The sequence below is a fragment of the Panonychus citri genome, unplaced genomic scaffold (assembly GCF_014898815.1).
Source record: "Panonychus citri isolate SS breed McGregor unplaced genomic scaffold, ASM1489881v1 Contig00120, whole genome shotgun sequence".
NCBI lineage: Eukaryota > Metazoa > Arthropoda > Arachnida > Trombidiformes > Tetranychidae > Panonychus > Panonychus citri.
In genome coordinates, this window is record NW_026515525.1 from 126,477 (window position 1) to 152,997 (window position 26,521).

At 30.4% G+C, this 26,521-nt stretch overlaps 1 protein-coding gene across 1 annotated transcript; it reads right to left on the reverse strand.

The window, feature by feature from the left end:
- Window positions 1-6,092: 6,092 nt before the first annotated feature.
- LOC128390459 (leucine-rich repeat-containing protein 70-like) lies at window positions 6,093-9,148 on the reverse strand. The gene is made up of 4 exons (XM_053350173.1): window positions 8,666-9,148; window positions 8,324-8,568; window positions 6,769-6,925; window positions 6,093-6,355 (listed from the first exon to the last, which is right to left on the reverse strand). Exons 1-4 carry the CDS (start codon window positions 9,060-9,062, stop codon window positions 6,216-6,218), a joined length of 939 nt encoding a protein of 312 aa, XP_053206148.1. The 5' UTR covers window positions 9,063-9,148; the 3' UTR covers window positions 6,093-6,215.
- Window positions 9,149-26,521: the final 17,373 nt, after the last annotated feature.

A 26,521-nucleotide genomic window follows, 5' to 3' on the forward strand; every position in this document is an offset into this window, starting at 1 on the left:
TCATGAATTTCATGGTAAAACTTGTGTGAAACTCAGTGAGTCAGAATTTTGTTTTTCTCTCTCTCTCTCTCTTCCCACTTCTGAACAAAATGCGCACAAGCTAATATCTTTTTCTTAACCATTCCCAGAGAGAAAGAGTCAAAATATCATAAGAAAGAAACCAAAGAGATAATTATTCTTAGTTGAAGATAATTCTCTCTTCCAGTTCTGTTTTTATTTTCTCTTTTATATTAATAATAATATCGATATGAGAATATCTTCTCCATCTAATTATTCCATTGGTTCTTACTCATTCATAACTTTTATTCAACAAGTTCCATACGCATGTTAATTGATCAAAACAAGATATTCGTTGATTTTTATCCAATCTCATTGATACTATTTATCAATTTCGAGACTCAAACATTCTCGGTGATAAACTAACATGTAAACTTGTGAGAAATTGACAGAATATGATTCTAATAAATTATTATGGAATTTTCCTTGTTTATATATCTAATCAACTTTGATTAATCATGAATTATTAACAAGTAGATAGTAAAAAATAATTCATGGGAAAAATGAACCAAACACTAACTCGTTTCTCTAAACCAATACTATTTATATAATAGATCACATTTAATCATAATATATATAAATCAGTTCATTTGGTTGTATCATCTCTCTCATCCCTGAAACATTTCGTGTATTCAAAATGTCACCATAAAAAGTTATCATGAAAATTTGCTGAATTTCCTATTCTTTATCAGAGATACTCAAGAGAGATTCCTGAAAATTTGACTCTCCATTTTCAACCATAAACATTTCTCTCTCTCTCTCTCTCTTTCCCTCTCTTCTCCCTGTTTGTCATATATTCAGTCTCTTTACCATGATAATAATAATGCTAACGATAGCATTTGAGGTTAGATTCTGAAGAAAATGCAATATCTGTATGATAGGAATAATGAATGTATCATATAACTGAATGAAAACATATTATGACTTCATTGTTTACTATTAGCATAAAGTACAGTGTGTCCCGAAAGTCAAATAAGAGTCAATATTATATTGTTAGCATTTCCTTTGTAAAATCATCATTTCTGATAAACTTATCATGATAAAAAAAAGGTAATACTCGTTATTGATTTTGCAATAATTGATAATCGATACCTTGTTATTATAATAAAAACAATGAGAGTTGGTTATTAGCTGATGGAACAGAATAAAAAAACATTGAAATCCCATGTTTCATGTTTAACTTTTGTTTTGTCTCTCTCTCTTTCTCTCTCTCTCAGAATCAGATTTGATTTCACCATGTTGATACTGAAAATTTGATCAAAAGCAAACATTGGTCATCACTTACCTTTAAACAAGATGACCAGAGGTTAATCAGGTTTACATGGTTGATGGAGATCATTGTTTTGCTGTTATCATCATGTTGCTTCATCAACAAACAGCACATGAGTCAGATCAACCTTGAAACCAGAATAGAAGACAATATCAAGAGATCTGAATAATCTGAATTGAGAACAGAATCTGAATTTGGTGATTAGTTAAATTCTAAAAGTTTTTTATTATTATTATTTCATCTTTGAGCTGATTTACAGGGTAAACAATCAACGAGTAATCATGGATCATGTTGAAAGTAAACTCAACTAAATGAAATGAAAAATTTATTCCCAGTTTCATGATTACCATTAAAGTTAAATTTGAATATCTAATAATGTCAACTTTCAATCATGTCCAATCTTTCATCATCTGAATCAATAGGCTTACGAAATTGTTATGATGATGATGATGATGATGATCAATGATATTAACATGATGCTGATATTATCAGAATTTCAATAACAATATAACCTTGTGGTTAACATATTTCAGGCTTAATCATATTAAGGTGTAATAATAATGTTACCTCAAACTGATATTTGATAATAATGAGTTGCTCACCATAATAATAACAATGACTGTTGACAGAATGATTAAGATTACTATCATGATATTTTCGATGATCATAATCATCATATCTTGAGTATCTTCATGATTTACTCAGTTAGTTATTATAATGAACAGGATTAAATTGTTTTTTTTTCGGTATCATGATGGATTTCAATGAAGGAGATGAAAGTTGTCATTCATTGTAGTTCATTCAGTGGTCACTCTTATTGTCCAGTGGATGTAAACTTGATAATTAACATAACAATAGGCTGATGATTAATGATTTTCGAGTTTTCTATCTCTGTCTCTCATGTACTTTTGTTATCGAACTCTAATCCTCATGAACATGAACTTTTTCATGTTCAGGATAATAATTATCTTTTCGTAATCTTTAGTTATTTATTTGACATTAGAGTCTATTAATATTTTAATTGTTAATTGTGTCCCTTTTGGTGAAGATAATTAAATGGTTTAGGTGATCACTTTTCCTGTTGTCCAACAATTAAACAAGTTTTGCTTAATTAGTGTCCATTATTGTGCAACAAATGACTGATAAAATGGTCCATTTTTTGTTCCAACTCATTAAGAATCAAGATAAAATTCAGCAATTAACTAATTGTTAAAATGAAAAAAGATCCATAATAGATTAGATTTGTAATAATCTAAAAAAAACGTGAATGAACTTGCAATTGAATTAATTGTTTAAACAACTAATACTCATCATTGATAACTGATTATATCAACAGTTAATCATCAAGCTGATGATTGAAAATTTTGACATAATTTATGAGTATTGTTGACAATTAGTTTAATTGCTCCATTAGAATGGAAAGTTTTTTGTACATAGAAAAAGTTTTCGAGTGATATTTTGTTGAAACGAGAATCAATCTCATGGTGATGAAATTGATTCATATGGAAACATTATCACAATCATTGTCATTTGATTACCACGATAATGATAATAATCTGAGTAAACTGATGCTGTTAATCAGCAAATTATCATGGATATTATCTTGACCGCCCACTGAAATTATGGGCCAGACTCACCCCACCCTGAAGATGAAGGTGATGATAGATATGTGATGTTCATGTTCATCATTAACATCTAAACTCTTATTTCCAGACTTCCACAAGACTCATTATATTCATCAGAATTCACACTATTCATATAACTCAGAGAGTATATGTTGATAAAGCTCAGCTCACCGGAATCACCAGTATCATGAAAACATCCTCAATGTGTACATGATAAAATAAATATAATAGAGAGAGAGAGAGGAACAAGTATAAAAAAACTTTCCATTCCACTAAAAGTGTCATGTCAGATAATCTGACATGAATAATTATCTTATTTGGATTTATTCATGTTCATTGAATCTATTGATTCATATTAATAGAAATGATCATTGAGAAATAAAAGTAAATCAGATCGATTTCCACATCGATTGATTCAACGACTCCATGTGATGTGATAACATTATTCTGATATCTCTCTCTCTCACTCACTCACTTTTTACAACCGATGAATGTTTTTGTCCACATCATCTGATAGAAACTGTTCAATTGTATCGATTCATGATAATTCTGTCATTTGATGAAACGCTAAATAAAAATCAAGGAAAATAGTCCAAGTGATACAATGAAAGTTTTCCATGAGAAAATTTCATCAAGACCAAGATTAATGTTCATCATCATGTTAATTACTAAGCTAATATAATAATCGATAATTAATCAACCATCTTAATGGAAATATTATTTTAATGTATATCAATAGGTTACAGTTAAAGATGAATTCTGATTGATCACCGAAATGAAACAATCAACTTGATGATATTTTTCATTGTATTATGATTAAAACCGTTCGGGGAATTGTTTCACTAATCAAAATAAATTGTTCGTTTTTCTTATTAATCAAATCGATGAAAAAACTTTTCAGGACAATTTGTTTCTCAAATTAATTGATTATAAGTTAGGGTGAGAATGGACAATTTAGTAATTTGATTATTTGTTTCAGCAAGTTAACTAATTATTCTAATGGGTTTGTCATGGATTTAATTGCTTTTCATGAAAGTGAATTCAGATTTAGCTGAATGATTAAGAAAACGGATTAAATGGTTTAAATTATCACACCAAATGTAATTGATTGTTTGTTAATCCAACAATTTAGCTGTCCAATTGTGAGTAAACCCAAGTCAAATTGTGTGTTGGGATTAAATTGTAATTAATGAATTGTTTATATAATCCAAGTGACAATTGAGTGGAAAATTAATCGGATCAAGATGATAATCAATGGGAAATCTGATTAATATCATAATGAACTTGATCAACTCTCTCAAGGTGAGTATCTCTTGACAAAGTAATTGATTGAGATTTTATATTATTGAAACAACAAAAATTCAATAATTTTTCATCAAAGTATCATGGTCATTCTGAGTTCCATGATCATTAAGTAATATCTTTCAAAGTGAATTGTTTATTGATGACAATTTAAAATATCATTGAAAAATTGATTCCATGAAGAAAACGATTTATCCTTATTTCAGATTATTCTTTGCCTTTTTCTAAATCTGAATGAGTTCAGGTGAATGAACATTATCCAACCATACTCATGATAATTATCTTTGAATCCATCAACTATTTCTAATCATATCATCAATTCAAATGGCACATTTATTCAGATCAATTCTTGAAAGGGTAACATTTCATGATGAATCAGGTAACACATGGGAAGAAATGTTGTAAATCTGAGAGAGAGAGAGAGAGAGAAAACAATATCATATGAAACATTATTAAATGGATGAAAATGAATTCATTTCCATTCCAGTTCTGACCATGAATCAGAATCTTTTTTTTTTCATCTTCTTACACAATACATGTTATTAAGTCTCAACAATCAGATATCCATTACCGGTAAAAAAAACTTTCTTCCCATGTTACCAATGGTTAACTTATGATAACGAAAGAAAAAGTAATCGAAAGAAAAGTTTCATCAACGTGACTTGTAACAATTCCCAATTGGTATTAATAGTAAATGAAAGTCAATGTGAAAAATAGTTTCTCAAGAACGAGGCTCGAGTTTATTGATACTAGAACTTTTATTTTCATATTTCCATTCAAGTCGAAAGTATATTTGGAATCAAGTTATCATTCAGGTGATACTATCAATCTGTTAACACTATCATCATATTCATAATCATGAAAGATACTCACTCTCTCTCTCTCTCTCTTACTGGGAAAAGGTGAGAGGATAAAGTTACAGTTATAGCTTACTGATAGTTCATGGTTCATCTGATTCAGTTTCACTGAACTCATCATGTAATCTCTCAAGTCATGATGAAAGATAAATATGTAACTAAAGTGAGTTTCTTATAACATTATCACACTTACCTTAATCATCAGTATCATGATCAACTGATTGTTTCAAGTGTAATAATTTACCTCATTTTAACTGAAGGTTGAGTTACATTTTAATCAACATCTTCTTGGTATAATCTCAGCATCAGAATCATATCAAGTCATGATATTTTCATGTAATATCAAGTTGACTTTTAGATGATGATAAAAAAAAAATATTGATCCATCATCATGAACCATTGAGCAGTAACAGTTTTCATCTAATGAGATGAAATATAACTGAATAAAATACAATATGAAATGAAATGGAAGGATTTTCAGATAATCTCATGTAATTTCATATTCAGGATAATTTGATCATTTAAATTGTTGGTTGGTTATTGTTATTTATATGTTATCATCATTTTCATTGCTGATCCTCTGGTGAGAATCATCATTATCTCTGTTGATTAATATCAATCAATCTGTCTGAGTTTTTCCATTGTTGATGGAAAATTCCTATTCTCATCAATTCCGATAGATATAAAACTTTATCGGTTGAATGTATCACCATGGTGAAGTAAATTACCTCAATTCGTTACCTTTATATTACATAAATAAAATTATTCTCACCTTGAGATAGATTTACAGTTATCCAGAAACACGAAGAAAACTTCTAGTTCAATTTATCGATTACTCTGATTTTCAGAACTTTTTTCCTCACAAGCGAACAAAGAAAATAACCAAATTCTAATTCTAGTTAATTGTAATTGTTTAATTTTCCTTTTCAATCTATTCAACCTATTTAATTGTTCATTCTCACAATTAATTTTTCCTCAGACTTTTCATTTATCTTGTTTATTGAACTTTTCTCATTCTCTTTTTACTTCCTTAATAATGTCTAATAATACGTCAAATTTAAACTCTATTAACATGAAACAATTAAGTTAATTGTTGTGGAACAATTAAAATAAACAGCCAATGTTGAGTAAATTGAGTTCTGAGAGTTTCCGTCCACTTGAACATTGGAAACCTTGGACTTGTGTTGATCGCACCGACAGAAGCCATCGGTAGTCCGAACAGCCTTTACATGTGAATGGATTACCTGTTGAACAATTAAAGAATGGACAACAATTAACTTGATTAATTCTCGTAAAAAAAATTAGTTATTTTGTTTTGAGTTGAGAAACAATTAATTTGTAAACGTGATCATGAAATTGTTTATATTGAAATCTGATGATTAACAATCAATTGTTGTGAATCAAATTTCGCGATAATTTTAGCAATCATTTTATATAACAATTAATTGTTTGCTCCTCAAATCATTATCTTATGTAAGTGATTGTCTTAATCACAAGGATTAATACTGTGACCATGATTAGCTTTAATCATCATGATTAGTAAACAATAAAAAGTTTAGTGGGAATGTAATTTGAGATTATCAAGTGATCATCTCTCTCTCGTTTTTTCAAAATGATGGAAAAGTTAATTAGAGATGAGATTAGTTAATCTACTTACCAGGAACAACCAGAGTTGACCCAATTTGTATTGGGGTTTTAAATACATTCGGATCAAGGAAAGTCAACTGGTTATCGGCTAAGGAAATGACCGCCGGAAGTGAGGCCGAAAATGCTGTTGGATCAATGAAACTGATTTCATTTCCAGAGAGATCAATCTGAGAATTGGATTATTATTAGAAAAGAAACAGTTATTAATATTAATCTCTTTGAGGAAAAAGGTTAAAGTTCAAGAAGAAGAAAAAAAAACGAATCATCGAAACCTCGAACGTACCGAGAGATTTTCCTTTTCTAATGAAACTTTTTCCACTCTCTCTCTCTCTCTCTCTTTCTTTACATTCAATTTGATTTCCGGAGCGACATTTCCGCTTCCGTTATGTAATATTCTGGATATAATATGAGCAACAATCTAATAATGAGGAGTAAATATTTATATCAACGCGAATAAAAATAAACTTAACTAGCCACAAGGGATAATTCTGGTTGAGAGAGAGAAAAAGTTCTACAAGAATAAAGAAAATTCAATGTTCGAATAATATTGTGCTTAATATTATATTATCTCTTTTAATCATCATCATCTTCTTCTTCTTTTTCATCTTCATGAAGGTAAGAGTGTTAACCTTGATTTTCTATTGAAGAAAAGAGAATCTTTTTTTCCCATTTCACTTATTCTATTGACTTTGTATCACCATCTTTATCCTGGTTTTCACCATTGGTGTTTATTCATATTCCGATATTATATCAACAACATTTTCTCTGGTAGGTAAACAGTTTTGTTATTAACTGTTGTTATGTTATTATCCAAACTTTTATTGTTAACGGTAAACTGATAATGACCATGGGTCATCATGATCAGGATGTAAAGTGAATGGTAAAGATTTAGAGCTGATCTAATTATCTGAGGATTTAACTTTTCTTTTTGTTTTCATCTGACCATCCTAACATCATCTTCAATTATCATCATCATCACCATCATCCAATAAAATGTTGTTAATATCCATGGATAACTATCATTATTGATAATATAAATGTTGCTGTTGATTTAATATACTAGAAAATTGTTAGCATGATTGTTGATAAATGTGAATTGATGAAAATGTTTTCAAGGTAATCGGTCTGTCTCAATGTATTGAGATGATTCAATTGAAAGATGATGATGATGATGATGATGATGAGAAAACGGTTAATCTGGTGAAAACTCATTCTCTCATCATCATCATCAATCTCTCAATATAATTATCAACAAAATCATTGAAAGAACCAAAAAATGAAGGAGAAAACAAAAAAACAATGAAATAATAGCTTTTCCATCATGTTCATCATCTGAATTGTGCTGATTAGTGGTGATGATTATTAGTTATCATCTATTTATTATCACTTGGTGTCATTTACAGCCTACAAGTACCAAGGTTCAATTTGATTAAGCTAATTTGAAATAATTAACCATTGATACTTTCAAATACACAATAGAAAATTCAATTTACTTTCTCTCTCTCTCTCTCTCTCATGTTAATTGTTCATCTTCATTGTTTCATCAATTAAATTATTATCTTTACCTGGAATTGAGTTTGTATTGAACCAAAGGCCAATGCTGGGATTTTTTCCAATCGATTATTGGAAAGTAAAATTATCTCTAAATTTTTCATTCCAAAAAAAGCACCAGGAGCAATTGAATCAATCTGATTGTTGGTTAAATCGATTTGCTTTAATTGGGGTGCAAGGGAGAAACTGTTGGCCGGAATTGTTGTCAATCGATTTGATTGTAAACTTAATTTCTCCAAACTGGTCATTAATTGTAGTTCTGTGAGTGTGTGTGTGTGTGAATATTGTTGTTGATTAAATTGAATGAAAATTTCTTAATTGTCGTTCTAATTGTAATTGTAATTTTATCAACTTACCTTGGAAAGGAAAATAGGAAATGTTATTTTTATATAAACTCATTTCTTTTATTATTGGATAGGAACCGGAAAAAGTATCTTCGTTAATTGTTTCCAAATCATTTTCCTCAATAAGGAAATTAAATACTCGATAACCGTTAAATATATTGGCGGTTAATTGTTTAATTGGATTCTGGGTAATCCAAACTGACCGGTAAGCTTTAAATTGTGAATTAACTTGAAACACTTTAGCTAAATTGTCTTCGGTTAATTCATTGAAACAAGATAATCCTTCACGATCACAATGACAGGGTTTAATTAACTCTGGTTCTGGACAATCATCAGCATCTAATTCACAATTAACTGAGTAAACAATTAAAAATAAAGACACAATTAGCAAATTGAAATTCATTTTCATTGCCAAGCCAAATCACACACAATTAAATAAACAACACTACAAAGTTAATTGTAACTACTATTGGTTAATAATAATAATGTATCACAATTGATTGTCAAAAAATGAGTTAATTGTTGATACTCAAATTGATTGTCTCCCTTTTTCATTATCAATCTGGTGATTTTTTCTGTTGTGATTAAATCAACAATTACTATTGATTAAATTCACAATCAATAACAATTTGATTAAAACTTTTACCTTCTTTTATTGTTGATTAACCTTAATGGTTAACAATTTACCACAATTAAGAGGTAACGATCATTTCCAATATAATTAATTTCAATCTCAGATTATTTATCATCGATAATCATTAATCTTAATCACATCATAATCGTTTTGACAATTAAGTATAAATGGTTTGCACTTGATTGTTAATTGTTTTAGATGAAAACTGATTTTGATTTGCTTTCAATAGTAGTAATTAAATATCTGATTGTTGAGAGGGATAATTAAGATCCATTGAAAGATATTAAACTAGCAAATTTATTAAATTGTCATCATTGTTAATTTCTGGTTGACAATTGAAACAATAATTAACTGATTATAAATGTTAAGCAATCAAATGATTCAAACAATTAAATCGTACTGGTTGATAATTAATCAAATACATCGAGAGGTTTTTGTTAATGACAACAACAACAAAAAAACATGATTACATTTGTGACTTATTGATAATGATAAATTGATTGTTAATGACAATTTCGATACAATTTAATTAGCCAGTAATTAATCACCAAGAGGATAAGATGAAGATGAGGAAGACAAAAAAAATCAATCTCCATCCTAAGATGATCATCATCATCATTTCCGTTTCTTGTTTTTTTCTTAATTTTTTCCTCTTATTGTCTAGAGATGAAAATAACTAATTAACAATTAACCTGAACTAAGTTTAATTGTAATTTGATTAAATTGACAGTTTATTGGATCATTTAAATTGCTATAGACAATTTAATTTATATTTATATGTAACTGGACAAGCGGAAACATTTAATTATCACAATGAATTTGTATCTGTGTTGATTGTTGCAGTTTTTGCATCAAATGTGATTTAAATTGTGATTGTGATAATTTAAATTTGAACCATGAAGTTGATGATGATGTTAGTTAACATGATGCTGATTAAATTGAGTAAATGTTAATCATTATTAGTACTTGTTGACATGGAATGATCAGTGAACTGAATTTAGTTGGAAACGATTTACATCATTTGCATTTTCCAATGTAAATTGTTATTAATAATAATCAAAAGTTGATGAAAAGGTGGCAACAAGATTAAGATTGAATTGATTGTGATGATGATGATGATTATGATTAAGAATGGGGAGGATAATCATGAAAACCTCATCATCATATGATGATTATAATGAAATTAAATTTACCAATTGATTAGAAAATTGAAATTTTCATCTTCATTTTCACCAATCGGTTCAATTTCAATAGTCTAATCATCATCATCATTTTAAACTCACTAAGGTGACTCATTTTTATTCAAATGTTTTACTGTATTTTATCAAGACTTTTTTTTTGCAAACTGTAGTTCTGTCTCTCTATCATTTTCTTTCTCTCTCTCTCTTTCTCCCTCTACCTCCTCCTCTTTCTCTCTTTCTTTTCATCTCTCTTTTTCTCCTCTTTTTTTTCTTGTGACAAGCCTTGCCCAGGCTCAGCGTTTCCATCGGAGGTCACTCTTCCCTATTCTCTCTCTCTCTTCTCTCTCCCAGTTCAATCGTTTATTTAACATCATCATCATCCTCATCTCCATCTTCATCTCCTCCACTTACTTTTCCTTTAACTAGCCTTGTACTGTGATTGCCCGGGCCTTTTTTCTGGCCTGGGCTCAGTAGTACATGGTAGTAGTGATAGTAAATGGTAGTGGTTTTAATGTACTATAAGACTTACACACTCACACTAACACTGAGAGAGATCAAGTTGGAAAATGATGTTGGGAGATGAAATTAGATGATGATGATGATCATCATCATCATCAAAAGAGAGAGAGAGAGAGAGAGACGATGGAAAAACTTTAATATTATCAAGTTGCAGCTATGATGAGTTATGGATCGCGCCAAAATCAGATTAACCTTGAGGCCAAAATGACCGAGGCTCCTCATCTGTAATCATCTTCTAGTTGTTGTTGTTTTTTTTTACTATTATTATTTTATTTTCTTCTCCTTCTATACCTTTAGCCCTTCATCATCATTATCATCATCTCTTCATGATCATTTTTGTTCATCTTCAAGATCTTTCCTCTTTCCCCCTCTGAGTGAACATTAAAACTTTAAAAGCATCACTATAATCAATTGGGATAATTGATGTTCCAAACACACAAATACACACACACACACGACTCATGAACAAACTTGACCATCCATGTATTTATATTAACTATGCAAATGATTGTTGTTAATTTAATTTTCTTTGATTGTTTATCTCTTGATTGTTGATCAAGTTTCATTGGTTTCACAGCAAATTGTTTGCATAAAGTGTTGATACTTTTGCAAATGATGCAGAAAACAATAAATTATTATCACATATTAAGCTTTTTGTTTTTGCAAAATGCAATCACACTTGATATTATATCATTGTGATGATAACAGGTAGATACAGAGTGTTGGTGATACCTTTATGTTTACAGATTATTATTTAAATAAAAAGGTAACTTGTTATAAAACTAAACTGTTTTAGGTCCAGGCTCCAGGTAAATCCTGGAGAGGAAAGGTAAGAAAGTGACCATTTAAAGAGAGAGAGAGATGAAGATAAAGGAGGGAGAAAGAGAGAAAGACCGGGGAAGTGATTGTTCATCTTTTTTTCATCTCATCAACTTCATCATCTTCATCTTTTTCTTATGCTTGTTTTTGGAACCTTGAAGTTCATGGAAGACTGATGACAGGTAAGTGAATAAAGTTAAGGGAGAGGAAGAAAAAAAATCAACTGAAAGTTTCACTTTTTTGCTCACCCTTAATCTATATACATATATGTGAATTTCTTTCTCTCTCTCTCAATCGTTTCTTGGTGACCTTATAAAAAGTTTCAAGAGTTTTCAAGAAAAAAAAAGAGTGACATTCAATCATGAAAGTTGACAGAATTGAAAAGAAAGAGAGAGAATATGAAAAAATCAGAAGGATCCAGGGGGAGGGTGGGTGAGAATAGGTGTTGATGCAACATGAATCGCCCACAGATTTTGCATTAACCTGAGTTTCCATGCATAATAATGATGAGAGAGAGAGAGAGATGATGGAAATGGTGATTTAAGATGAGGATGAACTTAAGTGTGACCAAAGCAACAATATCATTAACAACCAATGCCCAAGCTTTTATTTTAGGGATGAAACTTATTAGCAGAAAAGTTAAAAAGCTTCACTGATGATGAAGATGAAGATGAGGATAAAATGAAAATAGTGAAAAGTACTTTTAATGTCAACATTGAAAATGCATCAACAACGACAAGACATAATCATCAACATCATCATCATCTGCATCAGAAGCATATCAACATAATCTCATGATGAGGGAGAAAAATTGTTTTTGCAAAACAAAAAAAAGAAACTCAGCCCATGACAATTTATCTTCAGATTTTTTTTCTCTCTCTCATTCAATGAATCTCTCTGTTCATTATTTTTTATCCATAGATTTATATTCACTTTGCAATATCATATTCATTGTAACCTTCAACCTCGACGTAGTTAAAACTTTCGGGGAGTCGTTAGACTTTTGCAGATCTCTCTCTCTCTCTCTCTATCCACTTTCAGCTCTTCATCCCTTGTTACAGCTTCTTCCTCATCTTCATCTTCATCTTCGTCTTTTTCTTGACCTGGATTGACCTTCTCTCTACAGGGAACCTCACAGTTAACAGTTTGAGTCCGCCTTTTTTTGCAACTTTAAACACAAGTAAACAGGATTTTCTGATTCAGAATAAGGTGACCAAGGTCCATTTATCTTTCATCTCTCTCTTTTATTCTTTCTTTTTTTTAGTCATCTTCATCTCTTTTTTGGGCTCTCTCTCTCTCACTCACTCACTCTTCAGGCTACTTGACCCGATCCTGGTTACTAAATAGCCTGCACACTTGCTTGCTTGCTGACCACTCATCCTCTTAATGACCGGAAGGCTCTAATCTCATCAATATCTTTAATTGGTTAATGTATCAACCTGCTGATGATAATAATAATATAAAGTTATCATCTTGTGTATTTTTTTCCCCTGGTCAAGTCTATGGTGTTTTATATTTTTACAGTATTTTTTTGATTGAACAACAACAGTGTTGAACAAATCGATCATGACCAAAGGTCAACAAAAGGTCAGAGGAGTGATCATAATCTGATGATAATAATACTCATACATAATACAGTAATACCATTATTATTACTGATACTCACTATTATCTCTCTCTCTCTCTCTCTATGTAACATATCCACCCTCCTCTCTCTCTCTCCACCACCACCTCCTCCCTTTTCATCAGTGAGGTCCTTGTTTATATGATCTTTTTTTACTAAGGTCAAACCATAAATTGACCATAAACTTGACTCTTTTACGAGCCTAATTACGAGAGCGAAAATCTCTCGACCTTCTCTCTCTCTCTCTCTCTCTCTTTCTTTCTCTCTCTCATAATTTCATCATCATATTTATCATTTCTTATCATATACTGACCATTAAGTAAATTGCAAGATTGATAGTAAACAATCAATACAAGTAAACAAATCGGAAAAACAAAACAATTAGCAAATTGATTGTTTCACTAATTTGATGATAATTGTGCAAGAAAAATTTATCTAATTGCTGTCCAGGATTAGAAGCAAAAGTAAATACCTTTTATCAATTGAAATGAGTAAATATCATTTAAAATGCTACTTTTAACTTGGCACATTGCAAATGATGATATAAAGATAATGATGATTATGATGAAGATAAGTGATGATAACTGTGATGATAGGAGGTAAGAAAGTAAGATGATGATGAAGATGGAGAAAGAGTTGAAATGTATGAGGTAATTGTTAACAGGAAAAGGAAAGGATAAAACTGATTACCAACAAGGGAACTATTTAAATGAAAAAGATTATTGCAACAATTATGTTCAGCCAATTTGGAGCATATAAATTGTACTTTGATTGTCAACGGATCATTACAATTTCTGACTTAATCTTCAATTGTTTCAATATAATGATGATGGATTAAGACAATTTTTGTTACTTTAATCCTCCATCATCATCATCATCATCATCTCTCTCCCTTTTCATCTTCATCCTCCTACAATTCCCTTATAGTGTGAGACTGTGACTTTGGCCCATGTGAGGGTCGAGCTAAATTTTTGGCATAAAAACATTAAGAAAATAATTTTCAGTTAATAACTTAAATTATTTTCGCAACAATTTTGTTTATGAAAATCATTGATTACCAATGAATATAATAATTGTCATCATTCATTATGGTGAATTGGTAGATTTTAGTAGACAGAAAATTAAGATTCAAATGGTGATAATGATGATATAGATGAAGATGAGATGAAGATGAGGATGATAAGATGATGACCAAAGAACATATGTGTAAATCTCTAATCTATCATGAAAATCGTGAAAAGTTAATCTCTCTCTCTCTCTCTCTCATAATTTCATCCTCATCTTCATCTTCATCTTCTTCATCATCATCATCACCTCCTAGAAGGATCATTATAACAAGATGATTATAATTATCATCTCTTATCCCTCTTTGTGATTGATACAATTGATAACTAACTGTGATCAACATCATTATCAACTGCTACTCACGATGCTTAAAATATCATTTGCAGTGAGTAATAAAAAGGATAACCAATTGTTTGGTTAATTGTTTGCAATTGGATTTACACTTTGACCCAAGGTAAATATTGCATTGGAACAAAACAAAACAGGTAACAACAACAAGTTCTGAAAGGTTTGGGTTTTTGGTGCCAATTACATTTCCAATGAAATCTATTTACGTGCTAATATAAAACTACAAGTTGCAATTCAAATGCAATTAGTTTCTTTTTTGTTATATTCTTAATGATTGTCAACACTTATAATACCTGTGGGGATATGAAAGAGGAATGATGATGAAGGAAAACAAAAAAAAAGCAACAAGAAAACAAATCAGTTGATAATAATATACAATTATACACAAGAATCAATTTGATAACAACAATTACCTGGTACACAGAAATAGTGAGTTATTATTGATATTATAATATGAATGGGCTGAGCTTTTATTATCAGCTAATTCAGTTTCTATGTTCAAGTAAAACGATTGACCTTTTGATTTGACCTGAAACCTCAATGGTTTGAACAGCTAAAAAAACCTTTGCACTTGATATGAAAATGATTGAAAAGTCTTGAAAAATTACAAAAGGCAAGAGGAGGGAGATGATGATGATGATGATGATAATAATAGTGATGGTGATAAGGAGGAGGATGAAGATGAAGATGAGGATGAGGATGGGGAAGAGTTTCAAGAAATGATATAAACAAATGATTCACAATGAGAAAGTTTCAAAATTTACAATCAAAAGAAACTTTTTTTCCCCATTCTGATTGTTCAACAAAACTAATACAAAATCAGGGTCCATATAATGGATATACAGGGTGTCTGTTGCTGTATAAATTTCTGTGGTGTTTGTTATTATTATTATTATTATTATTCCAATGAACTTTCATCTTGACAGGGTATTCAGTTTTTCCCTTTGTTTATACACCATGAAATCAGCCGGGAAAATATCTGAGGTTGCATATTAATCAGACTAATTGTTTGCAATCAAGAAAACTTTTTTTTACCTGTTGCAAGAGTTTAAATGCATTAGAGTAAAAAAAAAGTTTCTTTTTGTTCGAAGTTTTTTTTCTATGGTTTATCGCCACCTTACCTTACCTTTACGAAGTACACAGGTAATAACTGTACCATTGACCTGCAATCGTGCAAAACTATTGCATCATTACCTGTGACTTACTATTATTACTATGATTTGTAGTAATTATAACGTTCAGGTCAAATGATTAAATGAATCATAGCTTATTACTAATCATCATTTACCTTTGATTGCTTATCATTGAAGTAAAGTGATAAACCGGATAACCGATAATATTAATCATTGTTATTGTTTTATTACAATTTACTTTTCATAATCAGTGAGTATTAACATGATATTGGAATGATAATCATTTAATCAAATCATCTTGTTATCGTCATCATCATCATTAGGAGTGAGCATCTTCCGCCTACGCCTCATCCTCCTCATTTCAATTAAATGTAAATCTTGTATAATAAAAAGTCATCTCAATGTTATTTAGATTAACATACAAAACTTGAATCACTTTTCATGAACATAAATTTTGTTAATCTTTTACAATCAACTTAATTAGTATTTAATGAATGGTTAATCTTTTAACTTGGATAATCTTGTTAATCATGCAAGTTATCACTTTGATGGTGATCAACTGGGTGTTGTTGTTGTTGTTGTTGTTGTGGTGATGATGATGAAGTACAACTAAAGCATGATGATGATTAGTTAATCCATCAAAATTGGATTATGATTTAAACCCCTATGTTACTTAATAGTGAAATGATTTATTTTCAAGTTGATTGTTAGACTTTTAATGTAATCAGTTGATTGGGATTACATGTAATCATTGATCCAACCGGTAATTGTTCAGTCAATTGTAATCAATTGTTGTCTAAACAATTTAATACATTGTAAATAATACAAGTGAATGATGATGATGATTAAGTAATAATGGTGATAATGGATGGACTTTATTAGCTTCTAGTAAAAATAAAGTAAATTAAAGGTATCAATTTAATTTGCAATTAAAACACTTTGAGTAGCAATCATGATTAATCAGCTATAAGAGTAACAATCTCATCTGTTGATTGTTTGACAATCAGTTAATCATTTAGACCACCATACATGCAATAAAACAGTAAAAGTATCACACGAAAATCCAATAAACACTCAACAATCTGATTAATCTGAGTAATTATTAAAAAATTAATTTTCAACTGGAAAATTGATTATAAAAAAAATTTAAAGGTAATTGCATAGGTAAAGAAAAAGAAATTGTTTATAGTCTTTAATTATCGCCGTTAATTGTTTAAGGTTTTTGCCAAAACCGACTCTTTAACCATCATCATCAATTAGATTGACCTGCATTTGTTTTTATCATTTGTTTACTTTAATTTCAATCAATTTAACATGTAAATTGATTGAAAGGTAACCTTGATTGCTCCAAGTCAATCAGGTGTTTGCAAGTGATTTAATCCCAAGCAAATGTAGATAATGATTAGTAACATCATCTAGATTATTACCAAGCCCATTGGACCCTATTTGTTTTGACTGGTTAAAGATTTTCATTTAAATCGCCTCAGGCTCAATAATATCAACCACTCTCTCTCTCTCTCTCTAAGTATTGACAAGTGACCAATAATGACCAGCAAGTTGGTTCGCTGCTTTTTGCAATTACGCAAAAAAGACTCAAATTTTCCCTGAGCCCATGAACCAATTCAGGATTTACTATTTGCTGATATTATCAGAACTCCAGATGAGTTTTTTGGAATCAAAATCGTTTCTAGAACTCGAAAACTCTGATCACAATCAACTAAAAACTTTTTCTAATCTTTTTTTTTTGTTTTCGTTTTGATGAGACTGACCTGGTAACTAGTTTCTCATGGATACAAGTACAATCGAACGGACCAGTTTGTAAAGAAACGATCAATTGTTTGACCATAAGTCCAGTTGGTCAATGTCAATATGACTAATACAACTATATAGTTATCCATCGGTAGCCAAAACAAGGACAACAACAAACACCTTAAAGGCTAAAAACGATGGATGAATCATCACCATCATCATCTCAACAACAACAACAACAACAAAACCTTTTGAAAGATGTAAACAAAAACTTTACTGATGAAAAAACTAAATTGTTACGATTAATTTTACTTGAAAGTTAAGTTATATTATATAAATTGCAATAGATTAACAGTGAAATTAGATGAGCACATTAACAAAAATAAAAAATAAAATCAGAAAACTTATCAAGAAAATGATGATAAACTTGAGCCTTAATCCAAAACCTTTCAATCAATTGCAATTACCTGATCTAAATTAAATGATAATCGGATTCGTGTTGCAGTCTCACCTTTAATCAGTTACACAGTAAGTGTCTAATTGTTGCAAATTAACAAACATGATGTATATTAATTTTATATATACATAATCAACTGTCTATTCTTGACTTTTAAATCATTTTATCGCTCTCACTCTCACTCGGTGCACTGATGTGCAAACATATCAACACTTATAATTTAGTAACTGTTTTTGCTTATGATTAAGTCAAGTTATTCAAGGTTAAGATAATTTAATGTTAAACTACCGCTATTAACGAGCCAACGTTAAGGCCTAACGAAATTGAAGGCCAAGGCCAATACATGACTATGGAGAAGAAGAAGAAGAAGAAGATGATGATGATGATGATGATAAAGAAGAGGAAATTGCGTAAAAATAATCATGCAAATGATGATGATACGGAGATGATAATTTTCTTGGACTTTACTCGAAGACAAAGTTTCCAAATTTACTCGAGTCACTCTTGTCATTGTTATATCTTCATCTTCATCTTCATCTTTATCCTCATCATAATCTTTCAAGGTACTTATGTATTAACGTCTTCAATCAAGTTGATGATTATTTTTGCTAACCATGAGAAGAGCATCTTTAATTGTGATTACAATTAATGATGATGATGAGGTAGATGTGGAGGAGGTGAAGGGATGAGAGAAAGTTTTTTTTCCTGTCAAACTTTAAGGTCGCGTGTGGTCAAGTTAATCAACATAATTTAGTTAATTGCAATTAAATGGTTACTTTCTAGAGAATGATTTAATTAGCCATGGATCATTCAACAGAAAACAAAGACAATCAACTAATTGTTACTAATACCATTGAAATTTGTACTTATTAATATCAATTGTGTCTTAATATCATTAATATGATACATTATAACAATCAAACCAGTTTTACAATTTGGTTGATTCATTTAATCTGATTGACTTTGTTGATTTGATTTCAAGTTCATTAAACTTGATTAAGACAAATAATCTAATAGTAATTCAATTGATTGTTATCATCTTTCATTAATTATTAAATATTTACATGATCACAGATGATTATCATTAATCAAATGAAGAAATAAAAATGAAACAATTATCCGGAACAAGGAAGATTATTGTTAATCATCTTTGATTGTGAGACGATCAATTGTCAATCTAATATTATGAAAAATCACAATGTTAATCATTAAATGTCATCTCAATTTAATTTAATTGCAACAAATAATAGTAATTAAGATGATGATTAAACACAATTAACAAGAACAAAAAAATATTACAATAATGTCACTATGGTGACAGTTAATTGTTGTTAACCTTGAGACAATCCGGAAGGCATTGGTTAACAACTCTACGTTAATTGTAATTACTATCATGATGATAATCAGTTTAGGTCTACTGAATTAACAACAGAGTAATTAAATCAAGAAGTAAAAAAAAAGATTACCTTGATTAAAGTAAAAATTAATAATCATTTATGTAAATTAAACTTTTGTTTCTTGTGTTTATATTAATCATTGATTGTGATAATAACTTGTTGATCATTTCTGTAAATTGATAAACTACAAGTTAATCAATTGTACAGGTTGAATAGTACAAGTTTAATTACAAATTGTTAATCATTTAACTAAATCAAAGAGATTGCATATTACCAATGGATTAATATATACGTTGAAAGGTTGGCTTATTATTGCAACTTTTTACCCTGAAAATTAAGGTTACCTGAGGTTAACTTTGGTTTTTTGCAAAGGTAGAGAGAGAGAGAGAGAGAGAGAGATGATAAAGTAAGACTCACTCATCTTATCTTCCTCATCTTGTTGTAGGCTGTAGTGTAGTTGTTGATGTTGATGATGAAGATGATGAGGATGATGAGGATGATGATGGTTCCTCTTCTTTTTTTGGTAAAGAGATGTGTCACTGGAACCTGTTGAAGGTAAAGGTAAAGGTAAGCCCGAAAATAAAATGAATCATCAACAATCAGGTTAAATTGTGAGTCTTTTTTTTATGTTAACCAGTAACAACTTGACGGTGATGATGAAGATGATGAGGATGATGAAAGTCCAATACACAGGTTACCTTTTACCTTTCAACTTTTACCTTCCCAGGATCTTGTACAGATGATGTTAGAAATAGAAATAGAGAGAGAGAGAGAACAAGAAAAGGAGGGTCAACGGGGGTGGTGATGGTGCTAGTGGTGGTTCTCTGTGTAGTGGGCTGGTAACAACATCGATTGTGAGAAGGTAAAAATTAAAGGTCACTTTGATTCGTCGAAAAGAAAACTAAAGTGAAAAGTGTATACTTAGTTACGCTAACATGAAACAATCATCTTTTTTTTTCTCATAAAATAATATTAATTTTCGCTCAGTGTTAATCTAAAATTATATCGCAATTGATTATCTATTTAATCTCAATCCTTTTCAATCACTTTTTTCATCTCTCACGCATTTCATCATTTAAACGGTTTCTCTTTGTTTACATCGATACTTCATCTTTCTTACCTTCCCTTTCCTCGTCCTCCTCCTCTTTCGCCACCCCTGTCTATTCCCTCTCTCATCTTCTGTCATCTTTTCCTTTCGTTTCATCTCTCTCTCTCTCTCTCTCTCTCTCTCATAATCATCCTCCTTCTCTTTATTTTTTTTCCTCTCTAAGTTTTACTCTCTTTCTCCACTTTGTCTTCATCTTTATCATCATCCTCTTCTTCTTCTTCTACTACTACTTTTTATTTCTTCCCTGGATTTATCATCTTTTCCCCCTCTTTCCCTTTTCTCTATACACTTTTCCACTAAAGTCCTCCTCTTCTCTTTATCCCTTCCCCCTTTATCATCATCATCTTCATCTTTTTCTTCATCATCTTTTCTCTTTTCACTTTTCTTCTTCTTCTCCCTCACACTTTTTCTTCTTTTGCAAGTTGATATCGCTTTCTTTAAGGTTGCCCCTTTTTCATCTTATTTCTCATCTTACTCACCATTTATCATCTCTCTCTCTCTCTCTCTCTTCTTCTTCTTCTTCTCCCTCACGGGCTCTCACTTGCATCATCATCTTCCTACAAGATGATAATCTCCTTCATCTTTAAAGTTTAGTTTAGTTTGAAAGTTTCTCATGTTTAAATCTAAAACCACTTCATCAATAAGAAATCAAAGTTTTACATATCAACATACAGTTAATCAACAAGTTTGCAAGCAAAAAAAGTTTCGATTCAATTGAAATTGTGTCTTAAATGCAAAATGTTTCTCAATCGGATGTCTGGACAATCATCACAACCACCAACATCTTCATCTGCAACAACAGCAACAACAACATCATCATCAACACACTCAAGTTTCACTTGCTCTCCATCAACTCGGCGACGATCATCATTCAATCGTAAATCTTTACGTTTACCTGATATACTTCGTGACACCGAAATGGTTTCCCATCTTCGAGGACTTTGTACACCTCCCCCTTCACCTCTCTACCAATTCTCATTCTTTAATCGTTCATCATCAACACTCACCCCACCACCAATTTCTGTGAATAACACTGAAGCTCCAAACAACAGCATCAACAACAACAACAACAACAATCAACAAGCGTTTGCATTTGATACAACCCAAAGAAGATCAACTTCGTCCACCTCTTCGACTTCCGGTCAATCTTATCGAATACCCATTGAGATGGAGTTAATTCGAGACGTTGGCCAGTCCCTAAGACGAATCAGCAACGCATTCGATGAGCAGCGAAATCACAAGGCCTTATTCACGATAATTGTTATCCTTAAATTCACAATGTACTTTTGCATCGATTGTACAAACTTTGGTGTCTCATTGTGAACATTTAACAACATATCTCGTTTTTCCCGCTTCTTTGATCTTCATTAATTAACTAATAACCTTTTACTTTAATTAACTTTAATCTCATTATTTTGACAACAAACTTTACCAACGAACAACAAAAAAAACCTTGACCAACGAAAATTGAACATTAGTTTCGAGTTTCGATTTTCTTTCTCATTTTTTTTTCTCTCTCTCTCTCTCATTTTCGAACTTTTTTGATTCTCTTTTTTTTCTTTTTCGAACTATTTTCTTCCCTATCAACTTTGATTCTACTAATAAACTAATTGTAAACACTGATGATTGTAATAATAATACCGATGATTTAATTATAATTCATTACAATAAAGTAACAAGAAAAAAACTTTGCCTGGGCTCATTTGATTGTGTTCGAAGGGACAAAAAAATTAAGGTCATTCGAGGTTCTATTTGAACATTTCGATAAAGCAAATTTACGGTTATAGCGTAGGGGCGAAAGTGTGTGAACCCTAGATATCTATTAATAGATCACCTCGAGAAAGGAGAAAAAAAATTGATCTTGTACCGCGAATCGATTTTCGACTCAAATTTGACCTCGCGTTTCGCATTTTGTTTTTTTTTCTTGCAAAATGTTTGCACATAAAAAAAAGCACATCCAAAGAATTGATAAATTCGCTCCCAACTGTCAAATGCTCTGTCGAAATGTACAAAGCGAAGATAAAATATTTTCTCTTGGAAAACATAAACAGCGATAAGAATTGCAAACCCAAGAACTGGACACAGTTCCAATGTTGACCACTGGTAATTAAAGTGCAAAAATATTGTTCCAATTGCAATTTAATACGAAACTGCAGATTCGATGTTCAAATAGTATTTTTGATCAAATTATTAGTTCGATTTAGTCAATTGTTACTTTTAAATTGGTTCGCAAATTTGCAAATTGAAATTTGGCATAAGATTTTTTCTCCTATGGTATCAATGTATCGATGATAACTACAGTGTGTTGAAAATTTCCCTCTATTTTTTGGCGCGTTTTTCATTTGATACCTTGTGAGTTATCCGATGATTTTTGTATCCATCACTTGATAACCTTTTTGGCAATCGATTTGTTTGATGGATATTATGAAGTTTTTTACTCTCCCTGCAATTGTTGCAATTCATTAATTTTATGTTAATAGGATTATAAAACTTAATTAGTTAGTTATTCATGTGATTAGTGTTGGGTTGGTAAGATTTTCTTAAACTCGTGTTGACTAATTATGATAAATTAGCCCTTGGGTTGAAATGTTATCTATTGGTGGAACTAAATTAACCCTTGATGCTAAACAACAATCAAGAGAGTCACAAGAAGATAATCAAAAGTTTCTGATTGTTTTCACATTTTTGCAAATTAACATTGATTCTTGTGTATATTCTGTATGTGTTTATGGTAAATATTTTTCCTCGACTGTACAAAGTTCATTGTTAACCCTGATAAGCGTTTTCGTTGCAAGAAGAAGCTTCAGATTACTGTTGACAAAAATATAATTCATTAGAAGGGTAATTAGTTGGACTATTTTTCCTCTCTTAAAACAATAACAATGTAGAGAGATTGATGATGATGAGGATACTAAGGAAGAGAAAAGATGATGGAAGATGAGAGAGAAGAAGAGAGAGAGAGAGTAAAGATGATGAATTCTTAGCTTCAAGAAGATGGAAAACTGTATATGTTTGATGTTGTTCATCTTTTTCGATGGACATTAGTTCTAAACTTACTGCAAGTTCGAGGATGATAAGGGTTGTGATGAGGAAGATAAGTGATACTTAGTATTTGTTAGCAATTAACTGAGTTGAGTTAACGAAGATTAAGTTAACTCTAGTTGACGATTGAAAACAATGTACAATTAGGAGAGAAATGATTAATTATCCTCATTAAAATTGCCATTGAACAGGAATCAAAGGGATAGTTTTTTGTTGTTGTTGTTGTGATGATGATGAAAGAGATGAGGATGATGATACGATGGAAGATAGAGTTTTCCATAGGTAACTGTTTCCTCCTTCCCTTGAAAAAGTTATCCAATGACGATTATAATTAACTTCATTTGAATATCTAATATGATAATCTCAAGGAAATTGTTTGATTTAGATTGAAAATTTACCGTTAATTTGGATCAACAGTCTTAATTTACTTTGATTTACTTTTTCAATCGTAATTGCATTTTACAGTTAGTTGATTAACGCCAAGATTAATTTGCATTATCTTCAACTGCAATCAATGTTTTCCTTGATTGTTGATCGTTTAATCAATTGATATGATTTGAAAATAGTATAACAACTTTTGAAAACAATGGTAAACCTTTGTTATCAATTAACTGCAGAAATTTAAAATTAATAATTTTGATTATTTTTACGTTGATGATAAGATTGTTAATTTTAAATTGCTGCCGTTAATTGCAATTTGGTTAACTAACTAACTTAGCTTGAAATTTTGTCAGTGTAAACAAATTGCTATGTGATATTAGATTTGCAAGTTGGTTAATTTGTTTTTATTTTCTTATGTGACTATGTAAACAATTAGATGCTTTTTTTATGGAAAGTTGATTAATTGTTAATATTAATCATGTTTCCAGTTGATTTAGTTTTAGTAGTTGCTCTTTATAATTTTAAATGGTTATCATTTAGACAAGTTTAATGTTGCATTTACAATTTAGATGCTGGTTGCAAACAAAAGCCACAAGGGTCAAGGTAATAATATTGTGACCAGATTATGTCCATCATTAGCTGTTTATGGCTTTAAATTTATGCTTTTGAGTATGAAAGGGCCAAAGGGAGAGGGACAAGGATGATGAGGATGAGGATGAGGATGAGGATGATGAATATGAAAAGGTTTACAAAATTGCAAAAAAAAATCCGAACAGATTAATCTAAGTTTGCAGACAAAGGGAAAGCATCACCAACTGAGAGGGATGAGGATGATGAATAAGATGATGATAAAACTTCATATAATTTTAATGGAGCAGAGACAAGGGCGGTTATCGGAGATGAAGATGAAAATGATGATGATGATGATGAGAAGGTAAGATGAGTAAATAGGTATAACCTTGTTAAAAGAAGATGATGATGATGTTGAATAGTCACTTTTAATTTAGATTTTAAATCTTTATCATATTTAAATAAAAAGGTTGGTTAAAACTGGTTAATCGTTTGTCGAGTAAAACTAATAATGATCTTCGGTTGGGTGACTATATCAAAAGAGAGTAACAATTAATGGATAATTTTGGTAATAATGAAGAAAAATTGTTCTAAAATTAATGAGATTTAATGTTAAGGAATCAAATTTTAATATCATGTTAACGAAAATGACAGAAAAATTGATAAATTGTTCAAAAACTTTTTAATTGTTGATAAGATTAAAGGTGGAAAAAGTTAATTTTTTAATCAACCAGTTTGAGAGGAATCAGAGAATTTACTAGCGACATCTATTGGTTTATTTGGAAATTTATCGAAAAAAAGTTAGGGAAAAAAACGATAGATGGCAGAAGAAGAAGTAAACTTTTTAAATTGTTCTTACTCAGAACTTCTGAGAATGTTTTAATTTAGTTTGTGCAATTGTCTGATTAACTCTCACTCTATCTAAACAGTTCTTGATTTAGTTTTCAAGAACCTTAAAAAGAAAGAGAATCGTTTAATTCTGTTCCTGTGATTTTTGTGTAGAAACAATTAACTTGAATTTGATTTGAGAGGAAATTAACAAAAAACGAAACAGTTTTGTTGATATTTTCATTCACTCATAATTGACTAATTGTAAAGTTTACGTTATGATCAACAATCATTCATGTAGTTATCTGAGCGCCTTAAAAGTCACATGGGATGTTAAATTGTTATTATTTTTCACTCTGATTTAGTTAAATAATAACAACAAAGGTTGAAGGATCTCTTAAGTTGATAAACACGGGAAAAGACCTTGAAATGATATAATCTAGTTGTTGATTAATCAGATTAATATCGGGTCCATGATGATGATGATGATGATGATGAAAGGAGGAGGATGTGGTTTGTTTTGTCAGTTTTTTTGAGAGTTTACTATTAATTGTTGAGGACCTTTGATTTGTACATTCACAACTTCACCAACAGGATATGTGATTACAATTTAAGTTAAATTTACTGTCCTTACAATTTGAGTAAACACCATCATTTGATTGATTAATTGTCAACATCTATAACTAATAATAATAAAAGGTTGGGCAGTAATATTAAATTGTTACAAGGAATCATGATACAATTAACTAATCAATTGGTGTGTTTTTGTTTTCATTGACTTTTGTCTTGTACTTCAAAAAGGTAATCCTATTGATTAATTAACTTTTTAATCCTCTTCAAATTTAATTAGTTAATATTTGCTAATCATGATTGCACTTTTGTTTTTCTCAGCCCACAAATTTAACTTTAAAAAGCAAAAAAAAAACAAACTTTTCCCTCTCATTAATTTGAGTTTATATTTTGATTGCAATTAGTTAATCATTTGATTCAGTTAATGTATATAAATATTTTCT

Bases quoted from the DNA above. Each gene is read 5' to 3' on its own strand.
- LOC128390459 (XM_053350173.1), bottom strand. From the start codon at position 9,062: ATGAAAATGAATTTCAATTTGCTAATTGTGTCTTTATTTTTAATTGTT. The intron at 8,569-8,665 runs GTAAGTTGATAA...ACACACTCACAG, and splicing joins TTCCTATTTTCCTTTCCAAG to AACTACAATTAATGACCAGT. The intron at 6,926-8,323 runs GTAAAGATAATA...TCCAATTCTCAG, and splicing joins CAATACAAACTCAATTCCAG to ATTGATCTCTCTGGAAATGA.